This window comes from Bos indicus, chromosome 9, assembly GCF_029378745.1.
Source record: "Bos indicus isolate NIAB-ARS_2022 breed Sahiwal x Tharparkar chromosome 9, NIAB-ARS_B.indTharparkar_mat_pri_1.0, whole genome shotgun sequence".
NCBI classification, from domain to species: Eukaryota; Metazoa; Chordata; class Mammalia; order Artiodactyla; family Bovidae; genus Bos; species Bos indicus.
Window position 1 is genome coordinate 30,029,134 of NC_091768.1, and position 23,302 is coordinate 30,052,435.

Consider the following 23,302-nt stretch of genomic DNA (forward strand, 5'->3'; position numbering starts at 1 on the left):
GTTCTTTTAATTAACCTCAATTTAAGCTTTTTTCTCACAGTTTAAGCTTAGGGTTAGTTTACATTTTTGCAGGGAAGGGTTTCTAAATTAGTTAACTGTATTCAAAATTAATAAATATACCTGAATATATGAAATGAAGAACTCTGACCCATTCTGTTCAAAGCAGAAGGCAGTCTTAGATTTCTCTCGATTTACTTTCAAAATAAAATAACCCTCATGGTTTCTGCTTTCATAGCAACTAAAATCTCTATTACTGTCTATACTAATTCTGATGAACAGTTTTGTAAAAAGCAACTGGCTAAGAGATTCCAGCACAAATGTTCCCCCTCCCCGCACAGGCTGTGTTTCATTCCATATCTCATAGGGACAGATGGCTCGTTGTATTAAATAAGACTTGAGCCCAGGGTTTGCTTTCTAAAGTGGGTGCCTCTTGAGACAGTTTTTATATTCAACAGGAAAGTGTGTGGGCATTGAAATTACTCTACACGTCACAGCCCAAATAAGCATTTGGTCGTTGGAGAGAAACATCCGGAGACCAGAAGAAATCATCTGACTTAAAATTTCAACACTTTTGAAGACCAGGAAACAAACGCAAACTTTTTCCTCCAAGTTTGCTTTCTTCTTTACGTGATATTCTTCTTACTCTCTTCTTGAAGCAAAGTTCCACGTCTGTTCTTGAGATCTGAAAATTGCCAGCTGCAAATTCTGACCTGCCAAGGGCTCAGCTATATTTGCCCAACTGAGAAAAGGTAAAAACAGAATCTTGGAGCCAGTAAAGATTATAAACATGTTTCTGCACTGTTGGTGCACTGTTTATAAAAATAACTCACTTGAAGACTTTAATAAGCCCCCAAACTTCATTATTTTTCTCTCCCTCCAAGTACAAAGCACAGATGTCTTGGCATGTTGGAATTTGAAGTTTGGAATTTTTAGGAGAGGCAGTGTGTGGGCAGGGAACTAACAATCTGGGCAGGTAGAGCTTCAACAAGTCTCTTAAAATAAGGTGAAAGAACAATCCGTGGCCTAGAAGCTTCGTGAAGACACACAGGAGCTAGGGTGCGAATGTACTGAACCAAAAAAGGGCACTGAACTTCGATATTCAAAGACTTTAGACAATCCTACCACTTTTAAAAATAAGCAGCACAAATTTGTGTATGAAATTCTGAAGTAAAACAGTGGTAATATAAAATACATGACTATCTAACAAGACTAGAAAATTTCATGTAACAATAGAGGCTTTGCTTAACATAAGAGTTTTTTCTATGTTTACAGAGTAAGACATACTATTATAAGACTATTAAAAGGACCCTGAAATTTCTCTTTCCTGTTTTTATAACATGACCATCCTCTCCCCCATTTTGACCCAATATTTTTTTTTCTTCTAGCAGACTTTAGACTGTACTGCCCAATTTGATAGCCATTAGCCAGATCAGCTATTTAAAATTAAAATAATCCTTTTCCTCAGACTCACTAGCTATTCGAGTGCTTCAGTAGCCACATGTGGCTAGTGGCTACCATAGAGCACAAAATAGAACATTTCCACATAGAAAGTTCTGCTATTCTTAGAAGATTTGAAATTTTCCAACTTTGTAAACATGGAATTTTATGCCAAAAGTGAGTATCTAGAAAATATTCGTAGAATGAAATTTCAGCTTTTTCATAATTTTAAAACAGCTCAATTTTTGTTGTGGAAAATAAGTCACCAATTAAGATATGTAAAACAGCATTTACATTGAAAGGATTTATATTGTAAGTTTCACAGGGCATGGAACTATGGGGTCATTCTAATAATCTCCACTACTTAACAAAGTATCTGATATATGGTTGATGTCTGAAACTTTAACAGTGCTTTCCAGTGGAATTAGAACTTCCATGATGTCTGTGTTGGAGAATGAGGAGAGGTGAGATTTGATTTTCCATTTCATATACTTTTGCAGTTTAAAACTGTGTATTTATAATATGCCTGGATTTTTTTTAAAATAGTGACAAGCTTTAAGATTTGGGGAAAGTTTAAAATGGACTATTTTTTAAAAGCATAACTTGCCCTCTCACTTCCACACACATGCATCAGAAATCTACACTCAGTAGTCTATGTGTCCATTTTTCTCTCTCTCTCTCTCTCTCTATATATATATACATACCCTATAAGCCATTTGTATTTGAATACACACACACATTCAAATACACCATGTTTGTCTCTTTTCCACAGTAAATGCAGACACATACACGCACAGAGAAAATTTGCCTCTCCCTTCAGAGTCTCAGCCAGCTGAATGTTAACACTTGAAGAAACGTTGATGCTACCAATTATATTGACTCTGAGACTGATTAGATAATCCTTTGACTTTAGGCACATCTAGCCACCAAATTTAACCAGGTTATTTCTAAACTAGTAATATTTTTATGCTCAGAAATCTACTAGTTTGCTTTGCAGTGAGTATTCACGTAAACAATTTTAGAAAGAAGCTTTTGGGACTTCCCTGGTGGTCCAGTGGTTAAGACTATACTTCCATGGTAGGGGACACAGGTTCAATAACTGTCAGGGAACTAAGATCACACATGCTGTGTGGTGTGGCCAAAAAATAAAAATAACTTTCTTGAAATGTGACTTAAAAGTGCTAACACATTTTATATTTTAAATTACAGCAATACTTTCAGTTGCCTGGAATTGATCTTGTACCTCTGAATGGTTTAATTTTCCTTGGGTGTTAAGAATTTTTAAAATCAATTTTTCTGTGTTTTCACAATGTTTTGGGATAATAGAATCTGTTTCACTCTTTTGTCACAGAGCATAACCATACTCAAACCAACCCTGCTCTAATTCTTTTTTACCTGTAAGACCCTATAGTTTTAAAATTTCAGCACCCTCTTTCTAGTCTTACTTCTGTCATATATAGACCTACTGAATTACTCACTATTATCTTATTTTAAATACATCTCATTAATTTTGGGGGGCTTCCCTGATAGCTCAGTGAAGAATCTGCCTGCAATGCAGGAGACCCTGGTTCAATTCCTGGGTTGGGAAGATCTGCTGGAGACAGGATAGACTACCCACTCCAGTATTCCTGGGGTATCCCTTGTGGCTCAGCTGGTAAAGAATCTGCCTGCAATGAGGGAGACCTGGGTTCAATCCCTGGGTTGGAAAGATCCCCATGGAGAAGGGAAAGGCTACCCACTCCAGTATTCTGGCCTAGAGAATTCCATGGACTATATAGCCCATGGGTCACAAAGAGTCAGACATGACTTTCACTTTCATTAATTTTATATTCGAAATTCTTCATTCTTATCCATTATCTTCTCTGTTGAATAAATACTCAAAAATGTTAATCAATGTTGCACTGAATCTAGTTAACAATAAAAACTATTCTTTTAAAGGGGCTTCCCTGGTGGCTTACACAAGAAGATTCTGGAATCTTGTGAATCTTTTTTGTCCAACTCCTCATAATCCATGGAACTGTCTTTGATAATTGTGAATAGATGCAATAGAAGTTTTAAAAATCACACGGGCTATAAAGGCTATCTTTATACTAAATTAAAACTTTATTGAATAAAGAACACTCTCCAGAACACATGATCGATGGACTAGGTCTACATTACATGCAATGAAGCTGAACATGGCAGCAGTTTAACATGGAATGTCAAACAAATTAGTATTTCTCATTGTACAAAACTCTTTATGTAGCTGACATGCAACAAGAAAAGTATGATATTTTGTATTTTCACTAATCATCTGTGATGAATTTTTAAACAGCATTTGAAGAAACTGGTAGATTTCTTTAGGATAAATTTCAAATAAATTAGTTACATGTGCACTACTGAAACCTCTTTCAACCTCTCTTGCATTCCAGATAAAATCTTAGTGCAAACATCAAAGTTGCTGGTTACTCCAAAAGACTGTCAAACTCAAAATAGAATACAAATTCTGAATGAATGTGTATTAAGTAGGACAAAACCAAGAATACCAGTTACTGCAAAATTCATTTAGGCACACTTCAGAGTCCACTCTAAGCATTTCTTCTAAGTCTCTCACATTAATTACTAAAGCCTGTTTACAGTACTAAAATTCTATCATTCAAGCATCAATGATTATATTTCAGAAAAAGAAAATCATTCCTTTCAGCAATAGCATTACTGCTATATTCTAAAAAAAAAAAAAAAAAAGAAAGAAAAGAGAAAAAGAATCTAAATTAAAAAAAACCCAGTATCCTTAATAGGATACATGGAGAAAAAATATCTTAGGGAAAAAAAATGTGCTTTATTTGCACAGCAGGAATTATATAATGTAAACACCATATTGGCCCACACCATAAAATCCATGAGAAAGGTTCAAATTTGAACACCATGTGTGCATTATTTTCAAATCTGTGTTTGTGAGTTTATACTGCATCTACTTGTACCAATACATGACAAATAAAACACTCTTCCACACACATTCACAGACAAGTGACTGTTAAATATTGAGCATGGCTTGCTTCCCTGACTCTAACTCAAAAAATGTTAAGTGATATCCCAACTGTCTTTAAAATGTTTATAGAAATCATTAAACGAATATGAATAGTAGTTGAGGAATGATGCAAAGTGATGGTAATACTATATGCAAGTGAATGTAAAAAAAGAATGTAAAGATAACTGGCTGAGATTTGCAAATGCATGGAAAGTCTTCTTTTGTGGGCCTTGTCTGAACTCTTAACTGATACCACGAATAAAAAAATCTAGTAGCGAAGTTCATTGACACCTGGAGGGTCAGGCCTACAAAGCTTACCTTCAAAGTGCAAATTTTAACAATGGAATGTTTTTAGCAGGGACATAAAGACAATCCTCTGTCTTTTTCTTGATAAAGATAAGTAAAATGTTCAGAAAGGATTTTCTCCTGGTCAAACTTATTTCAGTTTCTTGGTAGAACAAAAAAATATTTAACCAAAAATATCACTGACTCTTTCACATACACAGAACTATTCTTAGGGGTGTGTGGGAAAGAAAAAGCCCTTACCTATGGATCACCTAATGCAACTTTTACTTAGAACTTAAGCTGTTTGAATCACCTACATTAAATACCAACATGTACCTCCCTCATCCCCTCCCTCTCCACTCGCCTATCCCTAACACCCCCAATGAACCAGGTATTCTAATGTCTTTGTGTTTTCTAAGCCTCATGGCAAGGCTGTTGAGTACCACCTCCAATGAAACAAAATGAACACCTAAGGTGCATTTTTTATAGCACCTGTTTCTTCTCCACAACTGAGTGGGATCTCAACTGGACCTAGATCTCTAGGTCATCAGGCCGGGGTCGGCTGCTGGCGCGACTGCTGGCTCTGCTGGAAGGCCGCTGGTCCACAATGGCGAGAGGCTGTAGTTCGTGGCCAGCATCAAGCTTTTTAGAATTCTGGTGGTCGTCTGGGAAATCAAAAGGCTGTGCGTGGGAGTTAGAGATGGTGCTGCCTGCCTGCCCCATTCGATTTTGTTCTGCGCTGTAATTGGCCCAGTTTTGCTCACTTGCTTGTTTGTTGTAATTGCGGCAGGAAGAATTGTTTCTGTCTCCGGTGACCAGCTTGTACCCGGGAGGAGACATGGGCGAGAGAGGAGCGGTTGGGGAGGAGCAGCCATTGAAATAAGCATATTTTGGAGATCCACAGTCTTTGGAGGGGCTCAGTGGGCCAGTGGTAGTGTGGTAAGGATCGCTCTTTCCCTTCACACGATCCTTAACACCCTTGAAGAAGACATAGAAGAGTTCGATGATGTTCAAGGCAAGAGACACCAATGACACGACAAGCATGAAGATGATGAAGATGGTTTTCTCCGTGGGCCGAGAAAGGAAACAGTCCACCTGATGTGGGCAGGGATCTCTTTTGCAAGTGTAAACGGCACTCAAGCTGAACCCATAGATGTACCACTGGATCAGCAAGAAGGCCACCTCGAAGACAGACTTGAAGAGGATACTGATGATGTAGGTTCTCAGCAAGCCCCCTCGCATCTTCACCTTGCCGTGCTCTTCAATGCCATACTTGAACTTCTTAATTTCAATCTGCTTCAAGTGCATGTCCACGTTGGCACCATCAGTTTGGGCAACAACTTTGAGTTCCTCCTCCTTCTTGTTCAGCTTCTCTTCCTTTCGCATCACGTAGAACACATGAGCCAGGTACAGGAGTGTGGGAACAGACACAAATATGATCTGCAGGACCCAGAAGCGCACATGAGAGATTGGGAAGGATTTGTCATAGCAGACATTTTCACAACCAGGTTGTTGAGTGTTACAACGAAAGGCAGACTGCTCATCACCCCAGGCTGACTCAACCGCTGTCCCCAGTAGCAGGATTCGGAAAATGAAAAGGACTGACAGCCACACCTTCCCTCCAGCCGTGGAGTAGGCTTGAACCTTGTCAAGGAGTTTGCCTAAGGCACTCCAGTCACCCATGTTGCCTGGGTACTGCCTGAAAAGAAAGCAAAAGACAACTAAATAATCACAGATCCAAATTATTAGCTTAATATGCAGTTTCTTTCAGCCAACAGTCAAAATATTACAAAATATTTCCTTCCAAAAACAAAAAAAAACAGCCCACAAGTGCAAATGATTCCATTTTCCCCTGAAAAGAGGTCTCAGATTTTCTTGATATATGCTAAGTTTTAGAAAGAGCACAGCCTATGTGCCAAGTAAAGTGAGATCTTAACCTTGTGAAGAGGTATTACTTGCTCAGCCACTGTCTCACCCTGTCGCTTGAGAAGCTGTCAGTGCTAAATGTCTCTGCTTATTTTATTGTCTGAAAAATGAGGCTCATTCTTGTCTGATAGGCCTGTATCTGCATGCCTACCTAAGCGAAATGCTGATGTGTAGTATTCAAAACCTATGGGTACCTAAGCCTTGAGGTAAAAACTCCCATACCCATGCACATGCACATGATCTGTTTTCAAACCTCAATCCTATTACATATAGCACATTATTCCCAATTGTAAACTGAAATGTTTCTCCTTGGTATTTCAAGTGTCTTTGTGCATACTCTGTACTGTGGTCATTTATACTTCTGTTTTTTCTTAAGCACTGACTTATGTGGTTTGGACGTCTGTCTTCCACCCAGAGGCAAATATGCTGTGCTCAAAGGTACCATCGTGACACGCTGTATCCCTAGATGCAGGAACCTACTTTCAAAAACAAATACTAAATGCACGTAACATTTCAAGTAAGAGTTCAGTTGGCCTCAATGCTAATTATAGCCTGCAAAATAAAAAGTAATCTGTTATCTGTAGTAAAAATGGTTGTTTTTCATCTTTGGATTCCTGTATACTTTCGAGTTCCTTTACTGGATTTTGGACCCTCAGCCCACACACTCTTCTTAACTTCCTATCACTACCTTGATATCTTAAGCCTAGGACTTCCCCATTACTGGGGATGAGAAATAGCCTCAAGTGTATAGAGATGACAGGAATCCCCAAAGTTATTAGTTCAATTTATACTTTTAATTGCCAGTAGTCCATTCAATTGATGAAAACTGAGGTCCTTAAAAGTGTTAAGTGACTCAGTCATATCTGACTCTTTGTGACCCCATGGCCCGTAGCCGGCCAGGCTTCTCTGTCCATGGAATTCTCCAGGAAAGAATACTGGAGTGAATAGCCATTCTCTTTTCCATGGGATTTTCTCAATTTAGGGATTGGACCCAGGTCTCCTATACTGCAGGCAGGTTCTTTACCATCTGGGCCGCCAGGGAAGTTTTGAAAATATTCACCTATCAGTAAGGCCAGAAAAAGACTTTCAATCCCAAGACCAAGGCTTTCCAATGCACAACACTCATCTTAAAATTGAAGTTAAGCTGAGTAAAAGTTAGAAATGTTCTCATGCTTTGATATATAAAATCTTATCAGGGGCTGAAATCTGGGAAGAAATGAATAATATTGCATGAGGCAGTCATAGAGAATACAGTCTAATTTTCAGCAGAGAGTTATTGGAGGGTTCATAACAGGATGAAACAGTCAAAAATTAGTTAATAATTAAAAACAAGCAAAGCAAAGACTTCCCAGGCAGGAACTCACTGAATTTTAAAGAGTATAACTAAAAGTAGGATTAAATAGGTTTCTGACAAATAAGTTTGCTGTCTTAATATATAGAAGTTTTTCAGCTGGAATTAAACTATGAGCCTGTTCTCCTTATGTGAAGTAAATGAAATCCAGGGGAATCTTCTTCTCCACTAAGCAATATTACACTTCTGCCTACTCCTTGTACCTCCTGGCTATAGAGGCCAGAAAAAATGAATTGGAAACCCGGCCTGGGATTTCCTGGATGGAACAAAGAGGAGATGGCTGATCCATAAAGTGAAACTGTTATCAGCTATCTAAATTAGCAGTCAGTGTGTATTTTTTGATGACAATCCAGAGACTGGTGCCAGAGACTGACTGGGGAGGTGAGAGGGTATAATGAGTGGAGATGAGCGGGCAGGTTATAGGAATTAACGCCCTTCTGTCAGTGGTCATAAAGAACAGGAGCTTCCCCACTAGGAAGGGCCATTTTAGATGGTAAAGTGCCAGTGAAACTGATGTATGGAATGAGCAGTCAAGCAAGAAAAAAGGCTAGGAGGATTGACAAAGAGTTAAATAGCCAGGGAAAGGCTTGAAGTGAGAGGGAGTAATTTAGCTTTGACAGACAGTTTGATGTGAGAGAATGTCAAAGAAAAAACCTACAATTTAGCAGAAGACACTGCACTGGGAATGAAGAAATACAGTCCATGAGGGTCAAACAAATAGAGCAGAATTTCTGGAGCTCTATCAATAGACAGTTTCGATGTGATGATGTGTAAATTGGCCCTGATTCTGTTTGTAGAGAATTTCACTATTTTGCCAGTGTCATCTGCTTTTGCTCAATACTCCAGTTGTGGGGGGTAGGGAAGATGAGCCACAAAAACAATCAAGTATAAAATGATAAACTACACAATCTCATCACATTCACACGATTGAGCTTAAGGAAAAAAAAAAAGTTTCAGGCACAATGAGATTTTAGTCAATGTTCCATTATTATTTCAAACAAAATATACTGATGTTTGTGACAAATAATTACTAAGTTTCTTTATACTCTATGGAAAATAAAACCTGACTACCATATAGTTCTGAGATTCCACAAAAATAACCTATACTGCCACCAGTGTGTGAACTGGTTACTGGGCAGCTCTCCAGGTAGTAGCAAAGTTGTCTTTTCTTTAAGGAGCCATACAGTTGTCATTTGCATTAATTAATGAAGTTACACTGGTTCATCTGTCGATATGAATTATCCAGTTGGAAAACTTGTATCCTGTAACATGTAGATACCTGTTATTAGCACTATCATAGAGACGGTCAGTGGTTAATGTAATGGCTTATAATGCTTGTGATTTTCAAAGAGAGGTAGCAAAACCTTTTTGGGAGTCATTCACTTTGCTGTGAATTAGAAATTCTACTAACTGTTTGTCCCCTCATCCCCATTATTGGTTTAATTTTTCCAAGTCAGGGTTGAAAAATTAATGCCTTTTTATAAGGAGCAGTCATGATGATGTTTACAGAATCCCCCAGCATTGATTTATAGACTATACACCTCACTCACATTCAACAGTATGAGATAAGTATTCTCTTTGATACTTTAGAAAATCATGGCAGTTGAGCATATATCATGTATACTCATTTCTTCACTGCTATGTTCCCAAGGTGGAAGTTTATATATAGATTAAGGTCTAGGCTAAGGAGCTGTACAAAGTTCTTGTTAGTAGCAAATGCTTGACAGCAGTTGGACCATGTCCTCTCCGTACCATGTTAGATCACATTTTTCATGGCTCTTCATGGCCCTCTAGACTAGAAGCCAAAACCTCAGTCACCCTAAGGGTGACCTGCCCAAGCACCTTCTGGACTCTCTGCAATGTGGGGAGGGTTCAGGGTGAGGAGCAGAACTCTCTGGGCACCTGGGAACAGAGCTTACCTGTTACTGTACAGCCCCTGACCCTCTACCTCCATTGGCTGCTCCCCGCGAACACAAAGACTCAAATACTTTATTCAAAGTGGAAAATAAACCTTCAATTTTAAGTTACTTTTGACTGTCTCCTTTTTCAGAGATATAGTAACATATCACTGTGCCAAAGCTATAATCAAGACACTATGTCATAAATGTCCCAATAATGATTAAGAGAATTAGAATATATTTTACTTTCAATTTTAAAGATTTTTCGTAAGAAGAGATACTATAATCTGTTGAGTGAGTGAAAAAAAAAAAAGGTAAACAGGATTGCTTCCTGACAAAATCATTTAATGGATTTGGAGGTGGGCAGTCGGGGAGGAGGAAGTGCCATGTGTGTTTCTAATATCCTAAGCCAAAAATTATAAGCCTCTTGGGACTTCCCTGGTGCTTCCACTGCAGCAGGGGCCAGGGGTTCCATCCCTGGTTGGGGAACTAGGATCTGGCATGCCGGCTTGCCATGCAGTGTGGACCCCCTCCCCCAAATTATAAACTTCAAAACTGAGCAGTAAATTCTAATGTTTTTCTTTAATTTTTGTAAGACCCCCTCTCCCCTGTGGTGAATGACTTTGAGTGGGCTCAGTTGTGACCATTCCTCTTATAGTTACAACAGCTAGATGTGCTTTGGGTAGTATTCACACCCACATTCAATTAACATAACCCATGTTCAATCTGTCAGCAAATGCTATAGGTTTTGTGTTCCCCCCAAAACAGACTAGGAGTCTCACCACCACCCCAGCTCTTAGCCTGATCTCAGCCATCACCAGGTTACACGTCACCTCTCTTCAGGTTACACATTGACAGCCTGTTACCCTGCTTGCCAATCTACTCCCCTCAAACAATCTGAAAAAAACTAACAAGCTGATCTGCCTTGATCAACTCTGTCCCATCCCCATGGCTGGCTCTGGTCTCATCTCTTCAGCCAGTACTCCAGGCCTGTCACTGGCTACTCCCCCTGTTCTTTTTTTGTTTTTTAATGGTCCATATAATGACATATTATATGTACTTATCTGTTTATTGTTTGTCTGCCTCCATGACAAGGACTTCTATCTGCTTTTCTCAACTAGAATGTGACTTCTATATGGGAGTTTCTTGTGTCCACTGCTGTATCTCCAGTGCTTAAAAGAGTTGAGAGATACCGAGTATCTATTGAGTGAATTGAAAGGGGCCTGTAACAAAAAAGGTACCAGGTTTCACCAGTTTTGTTTGTTTGTTTATTACCTCCTTGGGACTCTCTTAATTATAGTTACCTATCCCAAACTTCTGAAGTTTCAAATTAATTAAAAAGGGACTTACACAGTTAAAAAAAGTATTGTCAACATCTCATATGATAAAAACTATTCAATCTTTCAAGTGATAATTGCTGTAACAGAGAACTGTCTGTTGTAGCAATATATTTTAATGATTCCTGAGCAAGTAGTATGATTAAATTAAGAAAACAGGCTCTTTAACAAAGAATTTGTTAAACAAGGTCTTGAATTTATTAGACAAGGTCATAGTGATTTGGAATTCTTGCAAAATGTATCTGGTATCATAGATATTTATGCAGTTTCACTATTATGCTGTTTTACAGGTTAAGATTTCAAAGAAACAACAAAAAAACTTGGTTTTTTTTTTTGTCCAATTCCGCAGGATTTGAATTCTGACTGGACTACACAATTCAACTGTTGCTGAGAGAGATCCCACGGTATCTTGCAGTGCAAGAAATAACCTGTTAAAACTTGTGTTTATTTCAAGAATGATAAATCTTGGGGTAAGATTGGGGCTCTTAGAAGAGTAACAGCTGGTATCAATCCCAGTTAATGTAACATCTCTACATAGGTTGAGGGTGTGTTAGGCAGTTCAGTGACTTGAATCAGGTACTATGAAAAATATATATTCATCAGATAATAAACAACCTTTGCTTCCTTATATGTGGGTAGTCAGCCTAACTCTGTGGTGTGCTAGTTGCTCAGTCGCGTCTAACTCTTTGCAACCCCATAGACTGTAGCCCTCCAGGCTCCTCTTGTCCATGGAATTCTCCAGGCAAGAATACTGCAGCCTTAGCCACTCCCTTTGCCAGGGAAATCTTTCCAACCCAGGGATCAGACGCGGGTTTCCTGCATTGCAGGCAGATTTTTTTTTACTGTCTGAGCCACCAGGGAAGCCCTGGTGTATCAAACCTATTTCGTGTAAACATCTACTCTATTTAAAATTCTGCCCATGGCTCCATGATTAGCCTTAGATTCTTTTGTAAAGAATGCAATGCTGCTACATTTCTTCTGACGTGTACCTGATGTGTGGCATTGATTTTTTGCGGGTGGGATGGGGAACACACGTGCCTTTTCACCTTGGCTCTCACCTCTTTTCATCACATAGTCAATCTACATCAGCCTCCACAGAACAATGATGTGAGATGGGAGTGGAGGAGTGAGGAACTCCATCCAAAGAGAAGATGACACCTACAAAAATAGATAATCCTCTCCCTAGTCCAACAGCTATCACTCAACTCCCCACTAGCAGAAGTTTCTCATGGTCACTGATGGTGATACAAGAAAGAGCCTAAGTCAGAAGCTGCAGGCTAAAAGCTGTGTTCTTAGATTGCCATTGGATGGAGGCAAAAGCCCTCACAAGTGTATTAAATCTTCTTTCCTTAATGAACACTGAATGAGTAACTCATGAACATGAAGCTCTTAGTAAAAGCTCAATAAAGTTTCATTCCTCTTTAAATGATTTTTAGATATAGATATAGCCCTTTTATTTTCTAACTTTGGTATTCTTTCCTTTAGCAAAATAATACCTAAGAAGTGATTAACATTTTCCTAATGGTAACCAAAAGCTCCTGAAATGAGTACAATAGCAACCTCAAAGAGATTGAAACAAATTTACCCTTTATCAATTATTGAAGAGAAAAGACCATGAAAAAGGTCTGCCTGTATTTGTGTTTCTATTTGGAGACATCTTCTCTAAATCATGGAAAAAGTCATACACTAGAGAATGCATCTGCCTTACAGAAATTGCTAAAAAAAACCCACTATGTATTTTTTATATTACTGTGAATTTTAGACATTCCATAAAACACTTTCTTTTTTTGACGGTGCCACGTGGCATGAGGGATCTTAGTTCCCCCACCAGGGATTGAACTTGCACTCCCTACAGTGGAAGAAAGGCATTTTCACCACTGGACCACCAGGGACGTCCCAAAACACGTCTGTTAAATAAAGTATTTAGACAGCTAGGAAAACTTGGATGCGAAGGTTACTGAAAATTAAGAAACTCTTATGGAAAAATTTATATATATAAAACTTCTATATAAATGGCTCAGCATGGTCTGTGTTTTACCTTTGGCAAAAGACAGTGTGTACATACACAGGCAAATGGGGAACCTAGACAGGCAATGTGGAGACAAAGTAGAGAATTTAGGTGCTTATCTGAAGAGGGGGAGGAGGGAGAACTCCCACTGAACTCCAGGGATTTTTTTGAAATCTGACTTATCTATATTGAATACTGACATTAATGGTAAACACCAGATAATAACTTGTCTCTCCAGAACTGAACTAACGTGTGTAGATACGCTTCAACAATTTCAACAACTGAGAATCTTGAAGGGAAGTCAGAACCGGAAAGGTGGAGTAGGAGGTATTAATCACTGGTGACTTTCCTATCATTCCCTTCCCTCGGGTATCATATATAGAGAGGCGCTGAGGCTCATACCCAGCTGCATCTCTGCACATCACCAGAGAAAGGAAGGAATGCAGTTTATTGTGAGGTTCCCACTCTCCTCTAGGTAGGAATTGAAGACATGTAAGTAACAAAACAACTCTCAATATCTGAAAACACACCCTTTCAGATGCTTGCTTTGACACTGTGTTTCCAGGAAGGGTGAGCAATGTAAGAATTACACTGTAAAGGGCCAGGAATTGAGTGGATAGGGCAGCAGTGATAAACCATAAAAGGTAGTAGAAAAATATGGAACATAGTGGGATCAAAGCCACTGCAGTAGGATCAACGCATTACCACTGCATTTTGCAGGCAAAGGACAGGTGAAAACTGTACTGACTTCGGAAACTAAAAAGCACTCCACGTACACGTTGCCAGGACAGAGGCAATTTCAGGCAACCTGGCCTACATAGAGGAATTAATTACTCTTTTCCATGAAGTGTTTTTTTCCCTGGATTTTTTTCATTCTCTGAGACGGAGTTAATTTAATGAGATCTCTGTATTACTAGAGGCTTTTATTCTCAGCAATTCCTGGACAAGTTAGGCCTTTAAAAATTTTTTTCATCATCTATTCTTCAAAGTGCCCAAGGCATTTTAGACTAACTTCATATGTGTCCAGTTTTCAGAGGGGGAAATTAAGCATCTTTTCATTACCAACTTGGTTTGGGAAGCAAAAGAAATTAAACCCACCTCCAAGTAAAGCCATGTCTGTTTTTCCAACAGTTTATAGCTCTCCTCTTCCCAACCCCACTTTGTACTCCTAGAGAGAAAAATAGGCACGCCCTAGGGTGAGGATGCGGTTGGTTAAGGAGAACTTTTGATAGGCTTTATCAGAGATGCTCTGTAAATATTTGGATGACTAGCGAAAAGGATGGGGTGGGCGAGCCGCTGCTAGGAACCGGGGAAGATCTGAGTTCCCGAATTCTGGAACTGATTTGCCTCCGGACACGTCATTAGCACTTTACTCATCTCATGATGGGGCTTCCTCCGCTCTCCCCACTCCACCCTCATTCTTGAGAAGTTTCGAGAACTTACAGAAGAGTTAGAAGTGCCAGTTAGGTACGGTAGGTAATTCCCAAGGCGCTCAGGTTTCCTTACAGTTTATACAGTAGGATTCAGCAAGTTCCAAAAAAAAAAAAAAAAAACCACTGCGGGAGTGGGTGTTGGAGGGGAAATTAGATTGATACAGTTAATTCAATTAATCATTTGCTCTTCTTTTTACTATTTGGCACACAGTCCATCTCCCCCACCCCCCGTCCCCCGCCCCCTGCCGCTCTCCCCCTCCCGCTTCCTTCCCAGTGGCGGAACTCGGACCTGCTCAGGGTTAGACTAGAGAGGATCGGAAGGACTCCTTTGAGCAAACCTTTGCAAATCGCCAGGGCTCAGACAGCGCAGGAGCCCCGGGCGAGCCGGGCGGATGCTAAGATGGCAGGAGGCACCCCGCTCCCGCCGGGCCCCAGGCCCCCGTCCTCCTTCCGAAAGCTTTCATTTTTCTTTGCTTTTCAACCTTCTCTGGTGCAAATACTTCAAACTGCAGGGTCACACCAAAAATTTAAACTTAATAGTCTGTGGAGTTAGATCAGACAAAACCCCTACCGGACACGAAAACGCAAGGTTGTATTTCTAGCTAACAGAATGTGTGTTACCCATAAGAGCATGTGAGAAATTGAACCCTTTTAAATAACAAATCCGCGTTATCTTTGCCTACTGGCAGCACCCAGCGACTCAAAAAAGTTGCCCCAGAGGTCTGAAGTTTGTTACAGGATCGGACAAGCGGAAGATGGGGTGGCGTGGGGTGGGGGGAGCTCCCTCTAAGGGGCTGTTTTAAGACATTTAGATTCCTATTCTTTCTAGGAGCCCCTGCCTTACGAGACCTTTTGGAAAAACACCCAGGCATACACTCTTTCCGAGACTTCTGTTCTCCCTCTGTTCATGCTTTGTAAGTAACCATCACCCATTCAAGGGATTTCACCTCCTGAATTGCCAGCGTGGTCGAGTCAATGGTGGCTCTCTTGCGAGTCTCAAGATTTTTCCATAGTGCTGCTAACATAAAGTAACCCTTTACTGTGGCTTTAAGAACCTCAATATCACAACTCTGATTTTTATACCTTTTGTTTACTGGGTAAAATTCTAGGAAGGAACCACGTGGAAGTCAAGTAACCGCAAGATCTTAACAAAGCACTTTGTTAGGAAGTTTGCTTTGCAAGGCTATAGAACATCAGTCAAGATTTCCATATGAAAAAGAACAAAGCGTAGAATTCTATAGCAAGCACGTTAAGCAAATTTGCACTTTGATTTTTGTATTGTCAGTCAAACCCCCAACGTAGGCCCCTAACCTCGCCCTCCCCCCCCCCAAAAAGTTACAAAGCACCTAGACTGTTACTGATCACCCCCAAAAGTAAAATTACAGTCTAAAATGGAAAACGAAATATCCAGTAAATTAGTTCTTTATCCTCATCAGAAAGATGTGAATCTTATTTACCTGTTGCATTATTAAAAGAAAAACTTTTCAGCAGTCAAAAAGTAAATACCGTAAGTTTAATTTTAACTTTAAAACTACAGACATCTTCAAGTTCATCATTCCCTTTATTGTGTCATATGAAAGCTACATTTAACATATTTAAAAACTTTAGAAAAGTTTCACTGCTAGAAAAAGACACGGTTAGGTAAAGTTCTTTTAAAAACTTACTCTTTCTCTTAAAAGAAGTGAAGTAGGCAAGCCAAGTGATTGAACTCCTCAGAGGATGAAGAAAGATGAAAAAGCAAGCCCAGGCACTCAGACCTGTCTATTTAAAGTTTAAAAGTCTGCTGCTGTTTGGTACTTTCCTCACTCCTTCCCCCTAATGAAAGAAAAGTGCTGATACCTCGTAAAAGCTTTTTTCTTACTTGGAGCACAGAGCTTTTAAAAGTTTCAAGCCACTGACTCAACAGGGAGGGAGGGGCTAGAAGAAAGGGGAGGAGAAGAGGAAAGGCGGGCAGGGGGGTGGAGAGCGGGCCGGAGAACGTGGACGGGTTGGGGAAAGAAGGAGTAGCCAGGTCCAGACAAAATTGTGCTGTAAATGTGCTGACGAGACGAAGTAGCAGTAGAGACGTGAGTGCCACTGCTTAAGTCACTGCTTACAAATACAATTATGGGTTTCAGTTAGTGCTTTTCTCACCAAAAGTTCGGGGATTAAAAAAAAAAAAAAGTAATGTGTTTTAGAATAATACAACCTTTTCTAAAAGTTTACTTACTGTAATATATATGTGTGCTGTAGTAAGTTAAAGTGGTGGAAAAGAATATAGCCAGCACAGACTTTGTTTCCTACTGGACAAAGGTGTGTGAAGTTAAAGGTGGGTGGATGTGAGTGAGTTCTTTCACCAGCGAATTCCTTTCTTCTTAGTTTAAGTAGGGACAACGAACAAAGGAAATGGAGATGGGAGAGAAATTTCAAAAAGGAACATTTCATGGTGATATACCCATCCCAAATCCACCCTCCAACCTCATGACAGCTTTGAATTTTATTCTTTACTGCAGCTTATTGTTTTATAAAACAATAGATATAACTACTTTATATGTAATACATTTTGACTATGAAGATCTAGATGTCTGACCCCTACCAGATCTCCAGGGAACTGAAAATTTATACTATCTCAGCCGCATTCGTGCCAACTCACAAAAAATGAAATCTCTTTTGTAGTGAAATAGCAGGTTATTTTTTTGTGAAATACACATGTTAAGTTGACATTGAGTGGGTCCCGAAACTATCAACTTTTCTTGAGACCATCTGCCTTTTTAAAGCCCACTGGATAGTTTTCTGCCTGATGCCCCCAGAGCTCCACATACAGTTTTTATGTGCTTTCCCACCACTTCCAGGGTCCTCCCTCTTCAGCCCTCTGGCTTAGGATTTATAATAGCCTGAGTCATGTGGCCTCAATCTTAGAGTGGACAGATTCTTTGAGGACACTCCAGATGCCATGCTAGAGGCTGTGGCAGGACACTTCCCATAAACTGGCTTCAGTGATGCTCCTGAGGCTGGGCAGGGAATTCTCTGGAAATTATTGGCCATTATTATCTGGAAACAAGGCAAACTGATCCAGCTTTAATACTCTTTACTCTTTTGTCACTAGTACAAATATTAGAATAAAAGATGATCGCAAGTGTTTTCTGATAGATATCCTCCCCTAAATTTCATTTCATTAAAATAAAACACCTTAATAGGTGTTACTAAAACATCTTCTGAAATGTTGTAGCATTAAGACACAGTTTTGCTCTCTTATTTGCTGACCATGCTATTTCTAAGGGTACGTTTTTCTTTATGTTAAATAAAGGGAACAAAGAAGTAGAAATAATAATCTGATTTTCAAGTCTTCAAGATCAGTAGTCCATGACTATTGCTTCAGTCTTATATTCGTATTGTCCTTTCCTTCAGATGAGTCTGTTTGGTCCTAACTAAAAATTACTTTCCTTGATTCAGAACACATTCATGAAAATATGATTTACTCTTTTTATTTTAAGAAAATATGCTTTCCCTCCCTCTTAAAAAAAGGGAAGAAATCTGTGCTTCTTTTAATTTATGTAACTATTTGGCTTATTTTTGTAAAAGGATTTATCAAGTACACTTATTACTGAAATCATCCACTTTATGTTTTAAAATTTCCTAAAATGCTAATTCAGAATTAGTTACATTAAGGAAAAGTTGGAATTGGCTATTTTACAGCAGGGTTTTTTTTTTTAATGAAAAATTATGTTTATTTCTGATTCTGTTTTGTTAGATGTATAAAAAGATATTGTTATCTAAATGTTTTGGTTCCTTTTCTTTTCAGTCTGTTGCTTATGTGACCAACTGCAAAGAGAAAGAAAGAACCTCTTTGTACCAAATTAAGTTACTCATGAGAATCACTTGAACCATTTTCTAAGCCCAAGAGATTAGTTATAGCATTAGCCAGTAATTAAATAAGTTCTCTTAACATATGGACTGTATTATATCTTTTATTTCTAGAGTGATTGCCACAAAAATCATTCATGAAAGAGATGAAGACATCCTATGTGATCCTCTCTTCTTTTGAAATAATACCACCAAGATTTGATCCTATGAGTAATAGAGCTCAGAAAGAGCTAGGCCACTGAGCCTTGACCACAGTTATCTTTCATGGACACCTGAAGCTTCTCCAAATGTCTAGTAGCAATTCCTATTATATTTCATACTGTAGCAGTGCTGGTGAGTTATATTTTGACCAATAATATATTTTCTATAAAGTATCCCATTTATCTGACCTTAGAAGTTTATCTCCATTGGCATCTTTTGCAAAAATTGTGGATAGATTTTTTAAACGTGTTTTCCTCAGATTCTCAAAAATACCATTTCATTAATATAAACACTGACTTTACAGAACTATATATTCTCTGATTTTCAGGCCTTGTCAATGCATAAGAAATGGATGTGGCCCGATTTGCTAGGCTATACTGCCCTATGAGGGATGAGAGGCAGGCATTGAGAATTCTGTCATCTGCAGAGTTCTTTAGGCGCCACGATGAGCCAGGCTTTGGACTCTGTTTTACCCATGTTGCACAGTGATGAGCACGATATTTTTCAGAATCATGAGAAGTATTTCTTAATGTGAAAACCAACTGCATTTTTCTAATTTTTACCTTTGTTTCGAAATAGCAATTTTTGAAATTTTAAGAGATGAACGGATTAATTTTTAAGGCTTTTAAGTGCTTATCTCACACCAACTCTCCCACTTCAGTGAGTAGCGTGAACATTAAAAAACAATTGATTGCCATAGATTGAAGACTAGTAAGGAGAATATTGTAATGGTACAGGAGTGAATTATAAGAACCCGAGGAACCTGAATTAGGGGACTAGGAGTCAAAAAGGACCAGAAGGTACTCGTCCTTTCCAGCCCTAGAACTTGATGACAGATTGAATTGGGAGGACAAGGGAGAGGAATGTGAAAACTGATTTTGGAGTTTTGATTGGGAAAATATTACTAACACAAAAAAGTAAGTTGGTAGGAAGAACTGATTTGCTGAAAGAGATTTAATGATTTCAGTTTGGAAAATTTAGTTTGAAGAACTGAAACATCTTGGTGAAGATACCTGACTGGCAGTTTAAAACATGGGTTGTGAAGTTCAGGTTAAAAGTGTTGTGAATTTGGGATTATATTCATAGAATTGATATTTGAAACCACAGGTACAGGTAATATAACTAAGAGGTAGGCTATAGGCAGTGGACCAAAAAGCACGCACAGACTCAGCGGATTTCCTCCTTTAGTGTAGGCAAAGAAAAAGAATGAAAGAAGAGGCAAGGTGGAATCAGGTAAAGGAGAGTGGGCTTATTTGTGAGGAAAATATCACCCTGGTACTTGGGGCAGCCTTAATTTTGCAAAGGGAGTGGGTTTAGTTGCTAAGTCATGTCCAACTATTGCGACCTCATGGACTGTAGCCCGTCAGGCTCCTCTGTCCATGGAATTCTCCAGGCAAGAGTACTGGAGTGGGTTGCCATTTCCTTCTCCAGGGGATGAAACCCTGGTCTCCTGCATTGCAGGCAGATCCTTTACTGACTGAGCTACCAGGGACTGCTTGAAAAGGGCAATTACTCCTTTAAATTGAGAGTGAATGCAGACCATAAAGGGAAAAAAAAAAAAAAGTTTTAAAGTGGAGAGTGTGTGCTTTAGGAAGCTAGAGTTTGAAGATAACTTCTCAAATAAGGTAGATGAGGTTATCAGCTGCCTCCGAATAGAACAGATTGATCAGAGTTGAAGTTTGCAGTACCTCTGCTGGAATACGAAGTCAGCTTTAGAAGAATAAAAGGATTATCTAAAACTGGGCCAGGGCTGGGGGCAATGTCTGGGATGATTTTGTATTGGATTAAGATAGCATTGTCAGATGGATTTCCTTTCTTTAACATCAGTAATTCTATCCAGGCACCAAATTTCTGTTTTATCTAATATTTATTGGACTGAAAGGAAGAAGTTAATTTGCAACCTCAAAAGTATGCATATTCAGAAATACTCTACCTAAACTGATAAATCTAGCTAGAAAATGTGTTCTTAAAGTGACAGGTGGTCAATCATATTTTCCTTGGAATAGTGTAGATTTCCCAGCATTTTACTGACTTGTGCTAGCATCCTTTTTCAATAGATAAATATTTCTGGGGTCTGACAATGTACTTCAGAACTCCAGAGTATTCACTTAACTGAAACTTGGTTACCATTTACTTATCTGTCATCCATGTGAGTGATTTAAAGATAAAAGATTGTCTCAACCTGGGTAAAATCTGAACTTATTCTGTAGCCTACACCTGTTTCCAAGTCAATCTTACTGTGAGGCCGCACAAAGAAAAAGTATTTGTCAAAAAAAAAAAAAAAGACTTGTTTGTTTTGTTTAACAGGAAAGAATCCCAGCCAGTAGATAAATATGTCTTTGGCTCCACCTTCTGTACAGAGTGAAAATCAGCGTCTAATTCTTTGACTTTAAATTTCTTCACCCTTTTTTATTAAGCTTGGCTAATTTTTATGATCATTTCTCAATGTTTACATTCATTTATTCAGCAAATATTTATTTTGTCTCAGGAAGCATTCTGGTGAGGGTATTTTAGTTATGCAAGAAAGACAAAAACAGTATCAGGTTGAACTTTATTCAACCTGAGGCTCTGGCTTTTCTTTAACTGAACTTTGAAAAAGTAAGCACATAATGGTAAGAAAAATAATATTAGTTTGAGACCTTTTTTCAAAAAAACCTGTTCTTTTTCTCTATGTTGACCATGAAAGGAGCTTGCATTTTTTAGCACCCTATTAATGGTGTGCCCACTTAAAAAAAAATGAAAAACAAACAACAAAAATATTACCAGAAGCAAAGCTGGAGGTTTTGGATCTGAAACTCTTGATTTTGCACATAGGTTAGTTCTGATTATATTAGAAAAGACAATGTGGCTTTTGAATGGACTGACAATTAATTGTTTGCTCTAACAGTTTAAGTCAGCTAAATATCATCTTCCAAATATTATAATATTTTAGGATGAATAGAATAAACATTTATTTTAGGACAAAGTAGAATAAAAATTGCAAATCATTCAATAAAGGAGTTACCTCATTAGCATAATCATTCGCCATGACCTTATGTTTGGCTTTGTAGTAGATGCGGTAGAAATTTGGAGAACATAGAGACCATTTTTAAGTCCACGTGATTTCTTTATGTGCAAAAAGTTTGCAAACAATCAAGAACATGAACAAACATATAATTATAATAACAAATGTATGAACATACGTAGTTGTTGAGTTGATGCCAAGAAAAAGAAAAGACTTAACGTTGCTTCAAAAGTCAGCCAAGATTAAAATTCCCAAATAAAAAAAAATATTTATATGCTTGGTTAAAGCACCACTTACCAAAGTCGTTAAAATGCCTTTCTGTTGTATGTCTAAGTCTCCTTGGTGCACAGGAAAAGGTACCTATGGACAGCTTTATACATCTCCTTTTAGCCGTCACAAAATTTCATAGAATTTTATTTAGAATAGCATGAAGCAACACAGTTATCTTTAAGGCATCATGCTTCCTAGTAATTATAAATTTTATATGTATTGAAAAGTAATTTAGAACACATAGCTCTAAGAATGACAAAATTTAAAAACCCCAGTTGATTTTTAAGAGAGACTCCTATTTTCTTAATAATTATTTGCTACTGGAAATGAGTTGTAGGTCTCAAGTGGTTACTGATATAAAAACAAGATCCAAATCTGTCATAGCAGACTTAATATGTTTGGAAGGTTTATGTGACTTTTTTAATTCTTGGAGATTCATGTGGTCACCTATAACAAAACCCTTGAGGTCAAGGTCAGCCCAATATAAAGTCAGAATATTATCACCCAGTGAAGTATAGGTTGCTGCTGCTGCTGCTAAGTTGCTTCAGTCGTGTCCGACTCTGTGCGACCCCATAGACAGCAGCCCACCAGGCTCCGCCGTCCCTGGGATTCTCTAGGCAAGATCACTGGAGTGGATTGCCATTTCCTTCTCCAATGCATGAAAGTGAAAAGTGAAAGTGAAGTCGCTCAGTCGTGTCTGACCCTCAGCGACCCTATGGACTGCAGCCCACCAGGCTCCTCCATCCATGGGGTTTTCCGGGCAAGAGTACTGGAGTGGGGTGCCATCGCTTTCTCCGGAAGTATAGGTTAAGGACATCCAAACTTCTTTCAGATCTATAGCATCTGACTTAGTCATTCTGTTTGGAGGCTGGATTTTCCATCATTAAGTTTGATTTTTGGACTAAGACACTAGAGTTTTTAAGAAGGTGAAAATGGAAGTGAAAGTATTTTTTGGAGAAGGTAAAACAAAAATGAACAAAAATTAGTTTACCATTGTGACTTACAAAGATAGTTTTAGAAGACTGAAGATATAAATTTTTACAGGAATATGCAGAAATAAAGGGCCTAGGAACTCACCTAAATTTGATCTAACTGACTTTTAGTTCTTTTTGGCGTATATTAGTGATCATCGCAAAAACCTGAGGGGTGTATTAAAGTTATTCCCTCATGACACTAGTACCAGCTCAAAGTAAAACAAGCCTTAGATCAAGTTTGACTTCATATTTAAATATTTATTTAATAAACACTTATTAGTAAGCAGACCCTAAACATTTCATACAGCTTGCTTTGCATTCTCTACAA

The 23,302-nt window shown here is 38.6% G+C and overlaps 1 protein-coding gene across 1 annotated transcript; it reads right to left on the reverse strand.

Annotated features, from left to right (window-relative positions):
- Window positions 1–3,517: 3,517 nt before the first annotated feature.
- Window positions 3,518–16,553, reverse strand: GJA1 (gap junction protein alpha 1). The gene is made up of 2 exons (XM_019967139.2): window positions 16,347–16,553; window positions 3,518–6,428 (listed from the first exon to the last, which is right to left on the reverse strand). Exon 2 carries the CDS (start codon window positions 6,410–6,412, stop codon window positions 5,261–5,263), a length of 1,152 nt encoding a protein of 383 aa, XP_019822698.1. The 5' UTR covers window positions 6,413–6,428; window positions 16,347–16,553; the 3' UTR covers window positions 3,518–5,260.
- Window positions 16,554–23,302: the final 6,749 nt, after the last annotated feature.